The following is a 19,573-nucleotide window of genomic DNA, read 5'->3' on the forward strand; positions in this document are numbered from 1 at the left end:
TGTGTTGTTACCTGATGTCGATGCTAATGAAAGATGAATTGATAAAACTTGAGTGAGCATGTGACGTAGGTCCTCAACAGTAAGTGGCAGCAGCAATGGCAGAGGAAGAGCTTAAATAGGACTGACCAGCCTTGAGATTCTTGGGACAATGCACATGGATGTAGTGTTTCTGATGACAATGGTGACACTCAACCTTAGGGCAATAGATATAAAGATGACCAGCATTCGGGCAACTGTGACATTTATCAGACTGAGGTGGTCGGGCATCCTTGCGATTATCTTTGCGATGAGGAGTAGAAGAGGGAACTGCCAAGGCCGAATCAAGAGTAGGAGCCTTGAGCATCTTGAAGCGGCTGTCCTGAAACAAAATCTCCTTCATCGCCGTCTCCAAAGAAGGCAAGGGATGATGATGAAGTAAGGAAGTACGCACGGACTTATATTCTGGACTAAGCTTCATCAATAGTTGAATCAACTGAAAGTGCTCAATTTGTATGTTTGCCTTATTAATGCGATCTCACATAAACTGTATAGTAGAGAGAAACCCATTCATATCCTAGCGCGAGTCATGTGTCAGTGCATTCAATGACCCTATAAGCTGATAACAATGCAATGCTGCAAATAATCCCAAGCTTTCTTGGCAATGTCCATGCGGCGAAGTTGAATCTGAATGGACTTAAAAGAGGTATTCTGAATCCAAGTAACAATAATGTGGTTCTTACTATCCCACTCATCCAAGGCATTCCGATAGTCCGTGAGGATTTTATAGTTGAGGGGCGCCGTAGAAGTGACAACATGAGCAACCGGTGCAGAAAAGTCGCTAGTAATATAGCGTCATAATCTTTTACCAATCAAGAAACTTTTCATTGATTCATCCCCCAAATCATAATTATCACCAGAAAGAATAACAATAATCCCGGAAGCATCTACACGATCCATATTAAGAGTCATACTATGAAGCGAAAAAATCAAGAATAGTATAGTATGCAAAAGAATCGTGTAGAAAATCAGACTGGGCAAGCCTACCCAGTAACAATCGCAAAATAAATTCAAGTCAGATGGAAAAACCGACCATACCAGGATATCGGGGATCGCAGCAGGAGACGGCAGCGGTCGCCGGAGGGATACAACGTCGATTGTCGGAGGCGCGTGCGGCTGCCACGCGCCGGCGTTGGCAGCGAAAGCAACAAGGATTAGTAGCTATGTCTATCCCAGAAGAAAAATAGGCTCTGATACCATGTTTGAATATTTGCGGAAAATAGAAATTGTATATTCACCTAAAAAAAGAATTTCAATATACATATATATATATATATACACATTTATATGTGGACCCCAAATGATAATATATAAAAAAAATATGCTAACACATACGATGTGCAATGTAACATAAAATTTACGGTATGATGAATTACACTTTGGCGGAATTGAAATATATGGTTTGTTTGGTTGTGGTTAAATTCTAATTTAAAATTAATTTGAAATAAAGTGTGATTTTAATTTTATTTAAATAATATTTTATTTTTATTTTTTGTCAAAGAAATAGTATTTTATTTTTCTTCAGATTTTACTATTTAAACTATGCGTTTCTCTCTACCAAAACATCATATCAAACATTATTTTAATACCAAACCTAAACCAAATTTTCCCACACTCAACCAAAAGAAATATACCTCTGGTGATTGTGGGTTAGTTGCTACGCGACTGTCACTAAGAATGTTAAAATCCAATTGGATTGATTTAAAAATAAACTGAAGTTAAAAGTAGAAACATAAACAAAGTTAAAAGAAGAAGCAATTCGATTTTATATTAAAATAAAAGGTAAATTTTCGCACTTTTAATCATCCAGATGCCTACGTGGCACTTGCATGGCTCGCTGGAGAACACATGTCCGTCAGGTTAGCGACATTTGGCGGACACGTGAATTTTTTAAAAAAATTATTTAATTTATTTATTTTGTCTTTTGTCTTTTTTTTTTTTGTAAAAACTAAAAAGTTCAAATAAAAGAATTTGAAAATTAAAAATTTTTAAAAAATAATAAAAAAATAAAAATTCACGTATCCGCAAGATGTGCGACACCTGGCGGACACACGTCCTCTGGCGAGCTACATTGGTGCTACGTAGGCATCTCCGGTCTCGGAGGACTAAAATTGAAAAAATTTCCCACTTACAGAACTAGTTTGCAACATGTTACAATTACAAGATTAAGATGATAAATAAGGTTAGTTACGAGACTAAAAAAATCAATTTACCATTGAATAAATTATTATAAAAATTGTTTTTTTTTTTATAAAAAATTATTTGAATATAATAAATTTAAAAGTGTTTTAAACTATTAAAATTACTAAGTATGACATAATAATGTATATATATATATTTTATATTAAATTTTGCTAATTTATTTTAAAAATTTATTAAAAAAAAAAACAATTTTGAATAACTTTTGAAAGCTCAAAAGTATACATGGGATGATTTTTAAAATAAAAGAGTACTTTAAAATTAGAATTACTATTTTTAATAATAATAAAAATAAATAAATAAATATAATACAATATTTTTATTAATTTATATAATATATTTAAATTAAAATTTAAAAAAAATATTTTTAATTTAATTTATCCATTAAATTTAAATTTGATTTAATAATTAATGTTTGTTTTGTATTTTGGTTTCAAAGAAATTCTTTTATGTGATATATTGAAAAATTGTATAGATAATATAAAAATAATGAACATGTATATTATATTAATTTATTTTTTAAAAAATACATTTAATTTGTTTTATGTAAAAGAACACTCACTCCTCCGAAATTTAAAAATATGCTTGAAGATTGTCTTACATATAGCTCTTGAAAATTTTGTAATATTTATATATAATATATATTTTAAATATCGTTCTCCTTCTGTTCTAAATAACACGCAACATTTGATTTTGACATATAAATTTAGGTGGAGAATATTAAGTAGATAATATAAAAATTAGATAATATGATGAAGAAAAAAATAAATATTTTATTTTTTTATTTGAATAATACAATGAGATAAAATATGTGATATATATTAAATATAATTAATAATAAAAAATAATTCGACATACCAAAAAATATAAAAAAAACCAGAAACTTTTTATTTAAAGAATTTGAAAATATTTTAATATATATGTCAGACAGCCCTAACGTTTGTTCCTACGTCACATTAAGCAATATTTATGATTTAATAAGTGAGAGAGAAGTATTAGGTTGTGGTTAGTGCTTTCATTTAAATTTTTATTATTCATAAAAATTAATTAAAAAGATTAAATTAGTGTTTTTAGTTATGATTTCAAATCTATTTCAACATTATTCAATAACGTTTTAATATACGTATATTTTTACAAAATATTATATCATAATACTATTATTTATATTAAAAATTTAAATTCAAATTAAAATCAAACAAATTATATATATATATATTTATTATTTGATATTATATTTTAAAAATAAATGTTATATCTAAAATATTACCTCATCCGTTCGATATCTATTTATCAATTTATTTTGTACAAAATTTTAAAAATATTAATATTATATTGAGATTTAGTAGAAATAAAAAAGGTAAAAAGACTAACTACCTATTGTATGATAGAAGACAATGACATTTGTTTAATATAAAAGTATTTGTAATATTGGATAGACAGATAAAAATGAAAAATGGATAGATTGTAAGGGACCGTGAGAGTATATATTAATACTAATTTGTAATTTTATATAGGGAAAAAATTATTTTTGTCCCAATATAACCAAAATTCATCAATTTTGGTCATAATATAAAAATCTTATCAATTTTGATCCTAATATAACCAAAACTCATTATTTGTCGATTTGTTGACAGTGAGATAAAAAAAAAGATAAAGTTTGGTTATATTAGGACAAAAAAATGATGAGTTTTAGTTATATTGGAACTAAAATTGATAAAATTTTTATATTGAGACAAAAAATGATGAGTTTTGGTTATATTGGAACAAAACATGATGAATTTTGATTATATTAAGACCAAAATTAATAAGATTTTTATATTGAAACCAAAATTGATAAATTTTGATAAAAATAATTTTTTTCCCTTTTATATACTACTATCGAACAATACTTTCAATTTTAAAGTTTATTACTATTAAGTAAAAATTCAAAATTCAATTACGAATCGTACAAAGTACAAAACAAACGCATCTTGTTGGGTCGGTTAATCTAATAATAAAAATAATAATAAAATAAGAGTTGAATTAATTATGAATTGAATTGAGTGAGTGAGTGACCGTTAAGAGACAGATTTGAAAAAACCAATGGTAAAAGGGAAAGACGGTAGTATTTATTATTTATTTATTTATTAATTAAATCAAACGCCGCTTTCCCAGTCATACTCGCAGATGAGTTTAATAATTATGATTTATTTCACTTCAAAAATTTCAGATTTTTTTCCGTGAAGAAGTGAAGAGCGTCTCCCATCGCCATCGCCATCGCCATTGCCATTGCCATGTTTTGAATTCTCCAAAATACCATACTCTTACCCACTCTGCCAGCTCTGTCGCCGTCCCCAGTGTCTCCTCCAACCCCAATCCTGGGTTCTACTTCCTTGGTCTGGAGAATCCATGGCCGGCTATTGTGGCGTCCTCGTTTCGGATCCATGGCTGCAGAATCAGTTCACGCAGGTCGAGCTCCGGAGCTTGAAGTCTTCGGTAAGTGAGTTTTGAGTTTCTTTGTTTTGGATTTTGGAGCGGTTTCGATTAATGCGGTTGGTTGGTTGGTTGTGCAGTACGCGGCGATGCGGAGGGAGAGCGGCGGCGGCGGGGGTTTGAAGCTCGCGGAGCTGCCGGAGAAGATGTCGAGGCTGAAGCACGTCGGGGAGAATCTCACGGAGGAGGAGAGAGCGGCATTTCTACGCGAATCGTATCAGGATTTGGAGATTGATGTTGATTTCGAGCTCTTTTTGAGGGTACGAACTGTGATTTTGGTGATTTTGAGTGTTTTGATTTAGGTTTTCGCGAAGATTGGATTGAGATTTTCGAGAAATTGAAGATCGAAGCGATGAATCTAAAAATCTTCTGTGGGTTCGTGAACTTTCTGAGCAATGAAGAGAAGAGAACTAACTGTAGGATCGAATCTATTGATCCATTCACTACCTCAGAATTGCAAAATCTTCCAAATTCTGGATTCAATCTTCGAAGTTCTTATTCGATGAAATGGATTTACAGAATCAATAATCCAGAAATGCTTTATCGAATTCCTTGTTGCTTGTTAACAGTTCAATTTTGTTGTTCTTTCTCATATTCACCTTGATAATTTGGTTGTTCCGATGCTGCTGCAGGTGTATCTAAAGCTTCAATCTCTGGCTACCGAAAGGCGAGGAGGATCCGGTGCAAAGAATGCTTCGGCATTCTTGAAGTCTCCCACGTCGACACTGCTCCACACCATAAGCGAGTCGGAGAAGGCGTCCTATGTTTCTCACATCAACAACTATCTTGTTGACGATGAATTCTTGAAGAAGTATCTTCCCATAGACAGTGCGACAAATGATCTCTTCGAGATTGCCAAGGATGGAGTACTTATATGGTGGGTGCTTATCATCATCTTCTTCATTTTTAGTTAGTATGAACATAGCCGCCGCGAATATTTAGCTTTAGTCTCATGTGTCGTCTATTGGATGCAGTAAACTTATTAATGTTGCGGTGCCTGGAACAATCGATGAGCGTGCTATAAATACAAAGAGGATGCTCAATCCGTGGGAGAGGAACGAGAATCTTACCCTTGGACTCAACTCTGCAAAGGCCATTGGATGCACTCTTGTCAATATAGGGACTCAAGACTTCATCGAAGGAAGGGTACGAAAAACTTTGTTACATAAAGAATTTGTTGGAATGTCATTCTGGGATTCAATCTCGGATAACATTTATTAACTCAGATTTTCTTTCTTGGCATAGTTCTAGATTTAGCTTGCTCCTCCAGGAGTGTTCTTTTTTTTTTTAAGGCCTTGTTGGGGGTATCGATTGATCTTTTGTTAAGTTTATCCCTGTTTAGAAAGAATCACTTGTTGACAGACACTATCTTTCCAAATTTCAGAGGCATCTTGTTCTTGGAGTAATATCCCAAATTATCAAGGTGAGAATCATCGTATGGACATGACAGACAGCATTAGAACTTGAGACAGAGAAGTGTGTGTGTATTTATTCTAAATTGAGAAACTTGGTTGTAGATACAACTGCTGGCTGATCTCAATTTAAAGAAGACGCCGCAGCTGGTGGAGCTGGTGGATGACAGTAAGGTAAATCAATTCATTGTGATTGTAGTTTTAGAATTCAAACGCAAGTGGTGTTTTTGTTGTATAATAGTAATGATAATAATGCTGCATATCAGGATGTGGAGGAGCTGATGAGCTTAGCGCCCGAAAAGATCCTACTTCGGTGGATGAACTTTCAGTTGAAAAAGGGAGGAGGATACTCGAAAACAGTTACAAACTTCTCATCTGATGTGAAGGTAAACAAACAAACAAACTGGTACTACTGACATTTATGCATTGGTTCATTATCTGTTTGGTTTGTATTGTTTGTAATGAAATGATGAGCATACATACATACATATGGACAAATCAATCAATCTCCTCGTGTCTTTCTTTCTTTCTTTCTCTTGTCTGATTATGGACCGATCGGCATTGGTGTTTGTTTATATATGTATATATATACATATATATATATATGCAGGATGCAGAGGCTTATGCTCATCTCTTGAATGTTCTAGCCCCCGAACACGGGAATCCATCTACTTTGACTGTGAAGGATCAGTTTGAACGAGCAAAATTGGTTCTGGAGCACGCGGATAGAATGGGGTGCAAGAGATACTTAACAGCAAAAGACATCGTGGATGGCTGTCCCAACCTTAATCTTGCATTTGTAGCTCATATCTTTCAACACAGGTGTGTCGGCTTAGTTTAGCATTTTATTTTATTGCATTCAGGTATTCATTCCATTCCATTACATTTCATTCGAGTCAGTGATGCATCACATCTCTATAGCTTCTTTGTTTGTACTTATTACGTGTGCTGTGCTTCGATCTTGTGTCTATCTATCTAATCTGTAGGAATGGGCTATCATCGACCCAAACAAAACCGATATCTTTCTTGGAAACTCAATTTGACGATGCACAAGTTTCTAGAGAAGAGAGGGTGTTTCGGTTTTGGCTAAACAGTTTGGCGAATTCCTCCTTCATTGACAATGTGTTCGAAGATCTAAGAGACGGGTAAGTTCTTAACAAACATAGGAGGAGAATTCATAATTCATTCATGATTCATTCAAAACTGACATAGTAGTATATATCATAAACATCTTCCCTTGTTACTACAAGATGGATTCTCCTAGAGTCGCTGGACAAGGTGTCTCCCGGTATCGTCAACTGGAAGATCGCATCGAAGCCTCCCATCAAAATGCCATTCAGAAAAGTAGAAAACTGCAACCAAGTCGTCAAAATTGGGAAACAACAACTCAAGTTTTCGCTGGTAAACATCGCTGGGAATGACATTGTTCAAGGAAACAAGAAGCTAATATTGGGTGGGTAATGCAATACAATACGATACAATACAATACTACTACTCATTTCTATCTTAATCGTCATCATGCCATTGATCGATCCATCTAAAAACTAACGAAGCCTTCTTCAGCCTATCTATGGCAGTTGATGCGATACAACATGCTCCAGCTATTGAAGAACTTGAGATCACATTCTCACGGAAAGGAAATCACCGATGCCCACATTTTGACGTGGGCTAACAACAAGGTCAGAACCTCCGGTGGCCACACTCGTATGGACAGCTTCAAGGTACGGTATTATTATTATTTGTTCCAACAAGACACATCATTCAATAATTTTGTCGTAAAGCTCTTCAAGTCAAGTCTCATGATTGACGAAATATGTATTCATTCTCCAGGATAAATCTTTGTCGAACGGGAACTTTTTCTTGGAGCTACTAAGTGCGGTGCACCCGAGGTCCGTCAACTGGAGCCTCGTTACCAAAGGGTCGAATGGTAAGAAAGAACATCTATCTGTTTAATCAATCAATCAATCAATCAAAATGTACCTCGACTTATCACTTACTTCTAAACAAACACTGACTGACGCAGAAGAAGAGAAGAAGATGAATGCGACGTACATCATAAGCATTGCGCGGAAACTAGGATGCTCCATATTCTTGCTTCCCGAAGACATCATGGAGGTAACAAGACAAGACAAACAATCCAATCCAATCCAATCCTTTGGCGACCAATGCAGCAGCGAACACATCATCATCACCATCATCATTATATAAAAATCGATGTCTTCCAACAATGTTTTGTTTTCTTATCACCAGGTAAACCAGAAGATGATGCTGACGCTGACGGCGAGCATTATGTACTGGACATTGAAGCAGCAGCAGCAGCAGCCTGTGGAGGATCATCATCGCACCGGGGGATCCTCGGACAGCGAGACGGGAAGCCTTGTGGATTCGAGCTCAAACTCCTCGACTCTAGACGACACTGCTTCGGAATCATCCATGGATGATGGAAGCAGCAGCGGCGTCTCATAATGTATGTGTGTACGTATATCTATGTACTCTCTCTACAACTATATATATATATATATATCTGTATTATTGTTGTTATTGTGTATGATTCTTGATTGGAAATTTTGAATGGATTATTAGTAGTTTTGTAATTGTCTGAGGGTGAGACGAGACAGTAGAAAAGCATGAGGACATACATACATACATACTTTTAATTTAATATATGTAAGTATTTTGCTCAGCCAAGACAAATTAAAGAAGCTTTACTGTGTATAGTGTATGCAGACATTGTATATTTATTGCTCCGTTTACAGTGTTGATAGGGTCAAATAAGCTAGGTCACGCTGATTTGACTGTGTCAACAAATATTTATAGAAGAAGAGAACAAATATTAATATAATATAGTATAACACATTATAATAGTATATTATATAATTAAATATAGGACTATATATATTTCCTCTCGCTCTTAACAAACTATCAATTCTTTTATTTTGGTCAGTCTCATAACAAAGTATTAATTTCCTTTTTAGTAATGGTACTATCTATCTAACATTACCAATACCCTTACAATTTATAATATATTACACAAATATAAGGTTATTTTTACTTTATCCTATTATATCCTATTTCTAAAAATTCGTGCAAAAAGCAAACAGATACATATGTATAGGACAAATGAAGTATTATGATTTAATCACAATACTAATAAGGCTATTTTAGTCATTTCTACTTTATTCTTACTTTATCCCAATATAATACTAATATTTCTAAAAATTCGTGAAAAAAACAACGGATACGTAAGAATGAGACGAATGAAGTATTATGATTTAATCACAATACTAATTCGACCAATTCCGTAAATATTAACAAAGAAAGTAGTAAATATTAATATAATATTTATCAACACAAAATATGTTACCTGTCTTGTGATAAACGACTAATTGGTAGTTAATGTGCTATGCTATATATTTTGTGACGAATTACATCATTGTTAATTTGCTAACTTGATGAAATGAATACGGTGCTGATTTGTTCTCTTCAGCATCCTAACCACCACGTGTATTTATTTATATGTTCCATTTCGGCGATCCACTTTCTATGTCTTTGTTATGTAATGAATTTTTAAGGCAAAATTGCTCATAATTTCTATGTGATTTTAAAACTCAACATAAATTCTCTATGTACTTTAAAACATTGCATGAGTCTCCTTATACTTTAAAAAATGAGAAACCCTTTATACATTTTTTTTTTTTTTGTGATGAACATATTTTCTATCTATATTTTTTGCATGGCTTGAGGTTTCATGCAATATTTTTTAATGTATAAGGAGACGCATACAATTTTTAATATAGAGAAAGATTTACCCTGAGTTTTGAAACCACACGAGAGTTACGGGCAATTTTGCTCATTTTTTATTTTGTTATTGTCTTGAAATTTGATTTGAATATTATATTTTAAATGGGTTCTGATACTATACAAAATATAGGAGCATCCTAATTTTATTTCATTCGTTCGATAAATTTTATTAGCAATCTAACGGTTGATTTTAATTGAGAGTATTTTGGGTATTTAAAAAAATAATCATTGGGTATTACAAAAAGTAAATAATTCAATAATTTTTTAATTAGGAAAAATCAATTATTTTAACTACTTTCTATACATTTGAGAACTTAAGTCTAATAAAAATTAGAAACATTTACAAATAATTACTTTATAAAATCCTACATATTTAAAATATAATGATGTATATAATTGTCATATTTACAATACTATTATGATGTTTTTATCATGAAATGCCTTCCATATATGCTTTACTAGAATGATGTTTAAATAAATTTAATTATGATGCATTTTTTCAACTAATTATTTATTATAGCGAGATAAATTTGACTTTATGTTTTTTAGAATACAAGACTATATAATTGATCTAATATAACATCAATTGACACAAAACAAAACACCAATCCCCTTATTTTAATGATATATTTATATATCACATTCTTTATATAAATATATTTCATATTTCATATTTCATAATAAAAATTAATTCAATATTTATCTCGTTATTAACAAATATATATGATTGATATACAAAATATGTATATATATATATATGCTATTTAGAGTATTAGATTATTATATAGCAGTTTTTTTTATAAATAAGATAACAATAAATTATATATAAATATTAATCTTTTCATCATCCATGCTGAGTCTACCTTTTTTCCATACCTCAGTCGATCACATTTTTCGCGACCACTGCCGTCGAACACGGTAGCTACCTCCGCCACAGTTGACGCCTTCAATTCCCCTTCCATTTACACTTCTAAGTAAAACTAATTTTCCAATAGCAAAATCAACGAAGTGAGTCACAAACCTTCAATTAAATCCAAAATAAAGAGAAAGAAGGATATTTAAGTACGAGAAAGGTAGCGGATTTCAACAATAAGAAGCTATTTCACATGACAAACCCTCCTATATGCGCATATTTTCAATATGACCTGTACGCATCGTCGGAGCTCGAAAAATAGACATTGGTCCAATAATCGTCACTTGAAAAATTAAATGATATGCGGCGTTTACTATGGTTTACGAAATATAGTATTATGCTATCACTCAAACGCGAATATTGCAATATATGACAAGATAAATATTCTATGCATTTTTTTAGGCATTAATATAGTGAAAAAATATATATGATTTAATTTGGAGACTAACTCAATTTTAGGATGTTGACAGCAATCGATTAAATTTTGTTATAAAATTCATCGTTTTAAGTGAATACTTACATAATTTTTACAAAAATAATACTCCCTCCGTATACAAATAAATTTTCCATTTGTCATTTTAGTCTTTCTAAATCAAAACTTCTCATTATTTTTTAGAAAAAATAATTCTCAACTCAATACCAAAATATCTCTATATTTCACATTACTTTTCAAGAGTAAAATGGATATTATACTATTTTATTACACTACATATCTATAAAATATCAATTTACTTTAAGCCATATGCAAAAGTCAAATGAAAAACCTACTCGTGGACGAAGGGAATAAGATCTAAAATCGTCCCAAGAAAATAATGCAAACTTTTTTCTTTTACAGCCTACATATCATTCACACAACCACATAAATCTAATGTTATGGAATTCCTTCATTCACTCTCCTACGGATCAGTCCCATTTATGATATTCTATATTAGCTCCTTAGAATCCGTGTTGCCTACATTCCTTTTACTGGATATTCTATTTCCTTATTTTAATTCAAGGAGTATTATTTAGTTTCTGTTGTACGCCAATCCACATCAGTTTTCTCTTTAAACAAAATACAAATTCTTATAAAATTGTTCATGGTATCAGAGCAGTGAATATCACATCGACCCAACCCTAATCGCCACCATGGCCGAAGATGATCCTATAGGTGATGGAAGCATCCTAGATCATAGTTCTCCTTATTATCTTCACCCATCAGATTATCCAAGACAAATGCACGTTAATGATGCATTAACATACATAAACTACCTTGATTAGGTTCAGAAATAGAGAACTTCCTGTTTTCCAAAAAACAATATAGGATTCATTGACAAGACCATAAAAAAACCAAAAAACACCAACCCAAACTATATAGCTTGGATGCGATGATCAAAGAATGGCTCACCATAGCCATGGACAAGGAGATTCAAGGAAGCGTAAACTATGCCAAATCTGCTGCGGAAATCTGGTCAGACCTTCAACAAAGGTTCGGTAAGGAAAGTGCACCACATGCATATGAACTAAAGCAATCCATCTCGAGTACAAGGCATGAGGGAATGGCGGTATCAGCCTATTACACAAAACTTCGCAGGCTGTGGGATGAAATACAATCCTTTCTTCCCACCCCAAAATGTACGTGTACAGGTTGCACCTGTGGCATTGGAAAATCTTTCAAGGAACTTAGTGAAAGGGAACAACTTTACGAGTTCCTCCTGGGTCTCGACAACGAACTCTTTGTCATAAGGACTCAAATACTTGCCATGAAACTGACCCAATCATTGGAAAATGCTTATCACTTGGTCGCCGAACATGAACAACAAAGATCAATAACGAGTGGGAAAAGATCTGCCCATGAGGGAGTAGCATTTCAAGCATCTATTAAACGCAGTGTTGGCTCAAAAAAAAAATCATGCAAAAAAAGATAAAAACCAACTAGTCACTGTGATTTTTGTAACAGAGATGGACACACGCGGGATGGTTGCTTCAAACTGATTGACTATCCTAAATGGTGGCGTGGGAAGAACAAATGGGACAAGAAAAGACCAAACACATCATGTGCAGAGATTGACAACGGTCCCATCACAAACCTTACAAAAGAACCACACGTGCAATTTTTGAAGCACTTTGCTCTAGAGTATAAAGTAACGCCACAAAACAACGTTTCAAGGTCTGCCAACATGGCAGGTAAGACTAATCGTAATGATGAATGGATTGTCGATTCAGGGTGCACATAACACATAACGCACAGAACCGATATCCTTGAAGAAAGAACTATCTCAGGCAACAAGAGACCTGTTATCATCCCAAATGGAGAAGCTATTACAGTTGAAGGAAATGACAACCAAAGACTATCAAGTGGAATAAAAGTGCAAAGATTGTATATAAAAAATGGGGATGCTTGGAAGTAAAAGAAAAGCATTGGTGGTGACAAGCGATGTATGGCACAAAAGACTTGGATATGCCGGTAACGAAAACTTGTCAAAAATAAATTTTCTTAGCGAATTTTCTTACCACTGTGGGGTTTCATGCAATATTTTTAAAAGTATAAGGGGGAACTATGAAATTTTTAAAGTAAATGAGGATTTATACTGAATTTTGAAACCATATGCGAGTTATTGACAATTTTTCCAAATAAGAATTAAGTTCATTATTCAACATTAAAACTTGATTTACTCCACATAGCAACAAAAATACATGTCATTATTCACAAGAAAACATATATTAACTATTTTCACAAAGAATTAAAAACAAAAAAAATAAAAATAAATCAGCATGCAATGCAAACATAAAATATCAAAGCTGATTTTTACACAAATTTGTAAAGAACTGATTTTAAAAAAATCTAGCACTATTAAAAATATAGTTCCAACACTGAGTTAACCAAGAGAAGAAGTCAAAATGTTCACTTTTAAAAGAATTACCATTTTACACTTATTTATATACCTAAAGAAGTAAAAGTAACTAAAGGTAATATTGCTCATAACTCCCCCGTGGTTTTGAAATTCTGCATAAAATCTCATTGTAATTTTAAAAATTGCATAAAACTCCCGTATACTTTAAAAAACGTTGCATAAAACCCCACTTCCATAAAACTTTCCTTGTTTGATGAGAAAATGATTTTCTATCTATGTTTTTGAAATGACGAGGGGGTTTCATGCAATTTTTTTTTTTAAAAAAAATATAAGGGGGCGTCATGCAATTTTTTGAAGTAAAGTAGATATTTACACTGAGTTTCGAGACTACAAAGGGTTTCATGCAATGTTTTTTTTAAAGTATAAAGGGGTGCCATGCAATTTTTAAACTAAATTGGGGATTTCCGTTGAATTTCGAAACCACAAAGAAGTTATGGACAATTTTTCCATAACTAAATTCAATAAAAAGAATATCACATAATATTTGACTACAAGACACCATATTTGATTGATCATTATACTTAAATATTTGATTAGTGTTATTTACTTGACTTTCATTAATTAATAAGACAATCTTTAATATAGCGACATACTCCACCACAACCATAGTACTTCCTAGGGATTCTTTTATTATTTTTTTTGGCAAAATTGTCCATAACTCTCTTGTGATTTCGAAACTCAGCGTAAATCCCCTCTTTACTTTAAAAATTGCATTGCGCCCTTTTATACTTTAAAAAATATTGCATGAAATTCCTATGTGGTTTTAAAACTCAGCGTAAATTCCCATTTTAATTTAAAAATTGCATTGCGCCCCTTTATACTTTAAAAAATATTGCATGAAATCTTCCTTCATGCAAAAAATATAGATGTAAAATCATCTTCTCATCACACAAGGAGGTTTCATAGTGGTGGAGTTTTATGCAACATTTTTGAAAGTAAAAGGGGACGCCATGCAATTTTTAATGTACAAGGAGATTTTACGTTGAATTTCCAAACGACATGGGAGTTTTGAGCAGTTTTACCATTTTTTTTCTTTTTATTATTTGTTGATGTTTAATTGTCTCTATTTTTGTTATTTTTATTATTTCTTTTAGTATGTATAATTTCGCCACTTGAATTTCAAATTGATTTATTAGCTACCAAATTTAATTTATTATTTTTTAAAAGTCATTTATCACTAAATCTAAAGTAATGTTATCTCTATATTTAATTGCAGACTTAACATCACTATATGAATTGAGAATGACATTAAAAAATATAACCGGAGAATATTTAGCAATGTATTGATCTCTACTTAACTTTATATCTTGAATTAATTTAGAAAACACATCCATATTCTTATTCACACTTTTACTAATATCTAATTTGCATTGAAAAATTTTCTCAAGTAAGAACAACGAAAATGTTACTTTCGTGTACAATGTTACACTTGAAAAATGTACTAATTGGGGCAGACATTTTAAAAGAAAATATATTTGCCAACAAAAAAATTACTCAAATATTGCAATCCAAGAAATTAAAAAACAAACAATTAACATAACAATGATACACACTTACTAAACCAACTGTTCCAAAGAAAAACACAATCCATCACAAGATTATTAACAACAACGAAAGGCGCACCAAGAAATTATCAATTAACAACTAGCCAAAAATCCACAAAATGTATCAAAATTCTCAAGATCACACATATTTAACCAAGAAATAACCAATCAGGTCATCCCACACTAACTGTGCAATCAAAAAATTCCCCAAGAAATATAAAAAAATAAGTTTAGCATTTTAAAAAAATCGATCTATTACTATCGATCGATATCAATTGAAAGATTCTGCCCGAACTTACCGTTGTTTTAGAAAATTTGGCTTTAATACCACTGATGTTTTGATAAACTGTCAAAAAACAACACAACTCATCAAATAGAATATGTTCCAAATTAAAAAACCTAGGCATAATATAAAATATTGAAATTGAAATCTAAAAACCAACACAAACAGGGCAATAAACTAAAATAAATTGATACACTGACTCCTTGTTTTGAGTTGTTGAACGAAGCAAAACACGAATCTAAAAAACCTAGATCCACGAACAACTTTGACTAATCCATCACGGGCGAACATGAATGTGGATGGATGCTCCAGCAGCAACGGCGACAACGAACATGCAGAATTAGCGCCTCCTCTGGTAGTGAACAGATCAGTGGCGATTTCTTCCCAGAAACTCTCAAATCGACTTTCCAAGGACTAATTCGGGACATTTTTGGAATGGCTCAGGCAAAAAGCTCTATCGGAAGTGAATGACTCAATTAAGGACTAATCCAAACAAACTCCAAATTGGAAGAACTGGAGGTTATAAAGGTTGTAACTCACAAAAAAAAAGAAAAAAGAATAACCTCCAAAATCCCATAAAGAACCGTGTGAAAAAGAAGACCAGATAAATCTATTGAATTGAGTTTTTTTGTTTTTTCGGAGCAAATGAGAAATAGGAAATAAATAGAAGTGGGTTGGGTCAGTACCAAATAGAGTTCGGATTCGGGCTACGGGGTTTGAGTTGCAGGTTGGGCATGGGTCGTAGGGTCGGGTCGGGCCAAAAATATCAACAATATTTGCAATATGTAGTGCAGTCTATTGATATTTTTTTGCCTAACTTGTGACTCACGACCCGAGTCCTTTAACCCAGATTTGATCAATCGACCTGACACACACCGATATATAACCTTGCTCTTTAACGTTAGATCTTGAAATTCATTTTGTGTTTGTGATTATCTCTTCACCTTTTTTGCTTGCAATTCTTTCTGGGTTTTGGGGGTTTCTCTCCTTCCTGCTAGTTACAATCATTTCCTCTCATCGATTTCTCTGGTGAGTTCTCATTCCTTGTGCACGGAGTGTTCCGAGGTTTGATTGGAGTGTAGAGTTAGGTTTTCGGTTGTTCGATTCATTGGGTTAGGGTTTGTTTTGGAGACGGTTGGGTAGTCCCTGTAGTGAGTCATTCACCACCAAGAAGGGTTGAAATTTGAGCCAATCCAAAGTGATACCATCGTCCTTGGAGAGTCGATTTGAGAATCTCCGGAGGTCGCATCCATTGAAGCTGTTTGTACTAGATAAAGACGGTTGTTGCTCCAATCTGTCAACTGCTCGTTGGCCACTGGAGAAGTCGCCGTGTAGCATCCCAATTGGCTCAAACCGGAATATTACCACCACTTCAAACTAAAGAGTCGTTTTTACCAAGCCGACCCGCCTAATTGCGATGTTAAGGCTTATATAATATAAATTTAAAATCCATCATGCATAAATAAATATATTTTCCTTTTTATGAGTGCATTAAAATGAAACACATGTCAAGGTCTCTACTCGCAATTAAGATTATTAGATCATTATAAATAAAATAATAATAATTAATTAATTAGGTGCTCTCAATCCCGTATGAATCCCATCATGATGCATAGGGCGAGTCTTTCTCACCCAGATTACCTACATAATATAGATTTAACATCAGCAAATTTTCGCGTAAGTAGAATAAAATTATACAAATAAATACAATTCAAATCATACACATTTATAAATTTGATGTTACATGTGTTATGATTACCTCATTCATTCTCTCTTATATTTATTCTATTTAAAGATATGAGGAGACAAGAAAGGAAACTCCATCATACAACAAGAAATATTTGATTTCAATATATATATATATATATATGGGTGATATTTCACACTGCATAAAACCATTTTTGTTTCTTTCAATATAAATGTTCCATTATGTAATATTGGTAGTAAGTAAAGCCACCCATCAAAAGGTGGCATTATCCAAAATGCCCATGAATATCATCAATAGCACGAGAAAAGGAAAAACAATTAGTAAGAATTTCCCTCAAGAAATAATATAAAAAGTCTGATACAATTAGCTAGACATCCAACCCCAACATCAAAGGCATAACCAACAAGATACAAATAATAGAAGAGTACCAATCAATCATATGGATAGTCGACATGTATTGCCATTAACCACAGAACTATCTAGAGCTTGTGGTAGCGAAGATAGACCTATCCAGAGATCTATCCCGTGTATAGTTTTGGAATTCGTGTACCTCAAGAGTCACCCAAAGGGAACCTGAAAACTCTTACTCCTCATCGCATGCCATTCGGGATCACGTTTGGAGTTGACTAATGATCCTGAACTACCAGTAGACCCCACTAGGTGCAAATCTAATGAGTGGACCAAAATTTGCATGATAATGGTTATATAGGGCTATAAATAACCAAATATAATCCCCAACAGACCATGTGACATAGGTCAATCGGTTGTCCGACTAACTACTGTTATTGCAAAATGTAACAGTACTTCAACATAAGATGTGTCATCACCAAGCACTACCGTACATTGCAAATAACAGTATAATCCAAAAAGTCTACACATAGCAATTATTCTATATGTATACTGTAGGTATAAAAAATTAAATGCCTAAATTAAATTAAATATCATATATTAGAAGAAAATAAAATTCTAATATAATAAATATGTGATATTTAATTATGCACATATGTTAATTTTTGTACAATAAATATCAACCATTAATGCAAAAATCTGCTTAAAATGGAAGATATTGTACAAATATTACGTTCATAAATATAACCATAATAAATTTGACAGCAAAATAAATTAATCTTGTCAACAAAGGAAGTATATAAATTAATATCTTTTGAAAAAGAAAATGATATAAAGATCTTGACAAGATAGAAAGACGCACAATCAAATCCTTTAAAAGTGGAAAACGACATCTGATAGAAAAAGAAAGATTATAAAATATTTCCGTTGGCCAATCAGGATGCACCACGTGACATCATTAAAAAGGGAAGCCGACGTCACCCCTCTCCTATAAATAGGGGCCATGGCCATTTCATTTGATACACCGAAGTTGCATGGAGGATTCAAGCAAATGGGTAAGTCTCTAGACTCTCTCTATATTGTTCTTTATGTTCTTCGTGTCATTCGAAGCGTTCTTTGTCGAAAGTCACTGATTTGGACAAATAATCCAACATTGGTTGACGAATCGATGAAGTTAATGTTATTTGTCGAATGCCCAAGCCGGAGGAATAATCAAAGCTCCAAAAGCCGTTGAAGAATCCATCAAAGCCAAGGAAGAGCATCCAAAGTTCATCCCAAAGCTTCAAAGTGTTCATCACGTTCTTCACCAAAGCATCAACTCGGCCCTCTTTGATACCTAGGCAGAATATAAAATATTGAAATTGAAATCTAAAAACCAACACAAACAGGGCAATAAACTAAAATATATTGAAACACTGACTCCTTGTTTTGAGTTGTTGAACGAAGCAAAACACGAATCTAAAAAACCTAGATCCACGAACAACTTCGACTAATCCATCACGGGCGAACATGAATGTGGATGGCTGCTCCAGCAGCAACGGCGACAACGAACATGCAGAATTAGCGGCCTCCTCTGGTAGTGAACAGATCAGTGGCGATTTCTTCCCAGAAACTCTCAAATCGACTTTCCAAGGACTAATTCGGGACCTTTTTGGAATGGCTCAGGCAAAAAGCTCTCTCGGAAGTGAATGACTCAATTAACATTGCCTCCAAAAAAACTCCAAACCGGAAGAACTGGAGGTTATAAAGGTTGTAACTCACAAAAAAAAAGAATAACCTCCAAAATCCCATAAAGAACCGTGTGAAAAAGAAGACCAGATAAATCTATAGAATTGAGTTTTTTTGTTTTTTCGGAGCAAATGAGAAATAGGAAATAAATAGAAGTGGATTGGGTCAGTACCAAATAGAGTTCGGATTCGGGCTACGGGGTTTGAGTTGCGGGTTGGGCATAGGTCGTAGGGTC

General features: G+C 33.1%; 2 protein-coding genes across 2 annotated transcripts; both read left to right on the forward strand.

Annotated features, from left to right (window-relative positions):
- The first annotated feature begins 4,431 nt into the window (after positions 1 to 4,431).
- Positions 4,432 to 8,802, forward strand: LOC127253864 (fimbrin-2). Its single transcript, XM_051278660.1, has 14 exons — positions 4,432 to 4,710; positions 4,788 to 4,967; positions 5,340 to 5,584; positions 5,682 to 5,853; positions 6,092 to 6,130; positions 6,225 to 6,293; positions 6,386 to 6,505; positions 6,730 to 6,941; positions 7,106 to 7,264; positions 7,370 to 7,572; positions 7,683 to 7,840; positions 7,950 to 8,046; positions 8,143 to 8,234; positions 8,370 to 8,802. Exons 1-14 carry the CDS (start codon positions 4,624 to 4,626, stop codon positions 8,583 to 8,585), a joined length of 2,049 nt encoding a protein of 682 aa, XP_051134617.1. The 5' UTR covers positions 4,432 to 4,623; the 3' UTR covers positions 8,586 to 8,802.
- Positions 8,803 to 12,200: 3,398 nt separating this feature from the next.
- LOC127253569 (uncharacterized) lies at positions 12,201 to 19,302 on the forward strand. Its single transcript, XM_051278219.1, has 2 exons — positions 12,201 to 12,704; positions 19,057 to 19,302. Exons 1-2 carry the CDS (start codon positions 12,201 to 12,203, stop codon positions 19,300 to 19,302), a joined length of 750 nt encoding a protein of 249 aa, XP_051134176.1.
- The last annotated feature ends 271 nt before the right edge of the window (positions 19,303 to 19,573 follow it).

The sequence above is a fragment of the Andrographis paniculata genome, unplaced genomic scaffold (assembly GCF_009805555.1).
Source record: "Andrographis paniculata isolate CXL003 unplaced genomic scaffold, ASM980555v1 Contig51END, whole genome shotgun sequence".
In the NCBI taxonomy this organism is placed as follows: Eukaryota; Viridiplantae; Streptophyta; class Magnoliopsida; order Lamiales; family Acanthaceae; genus Andrographis; species Andrographis paniculata.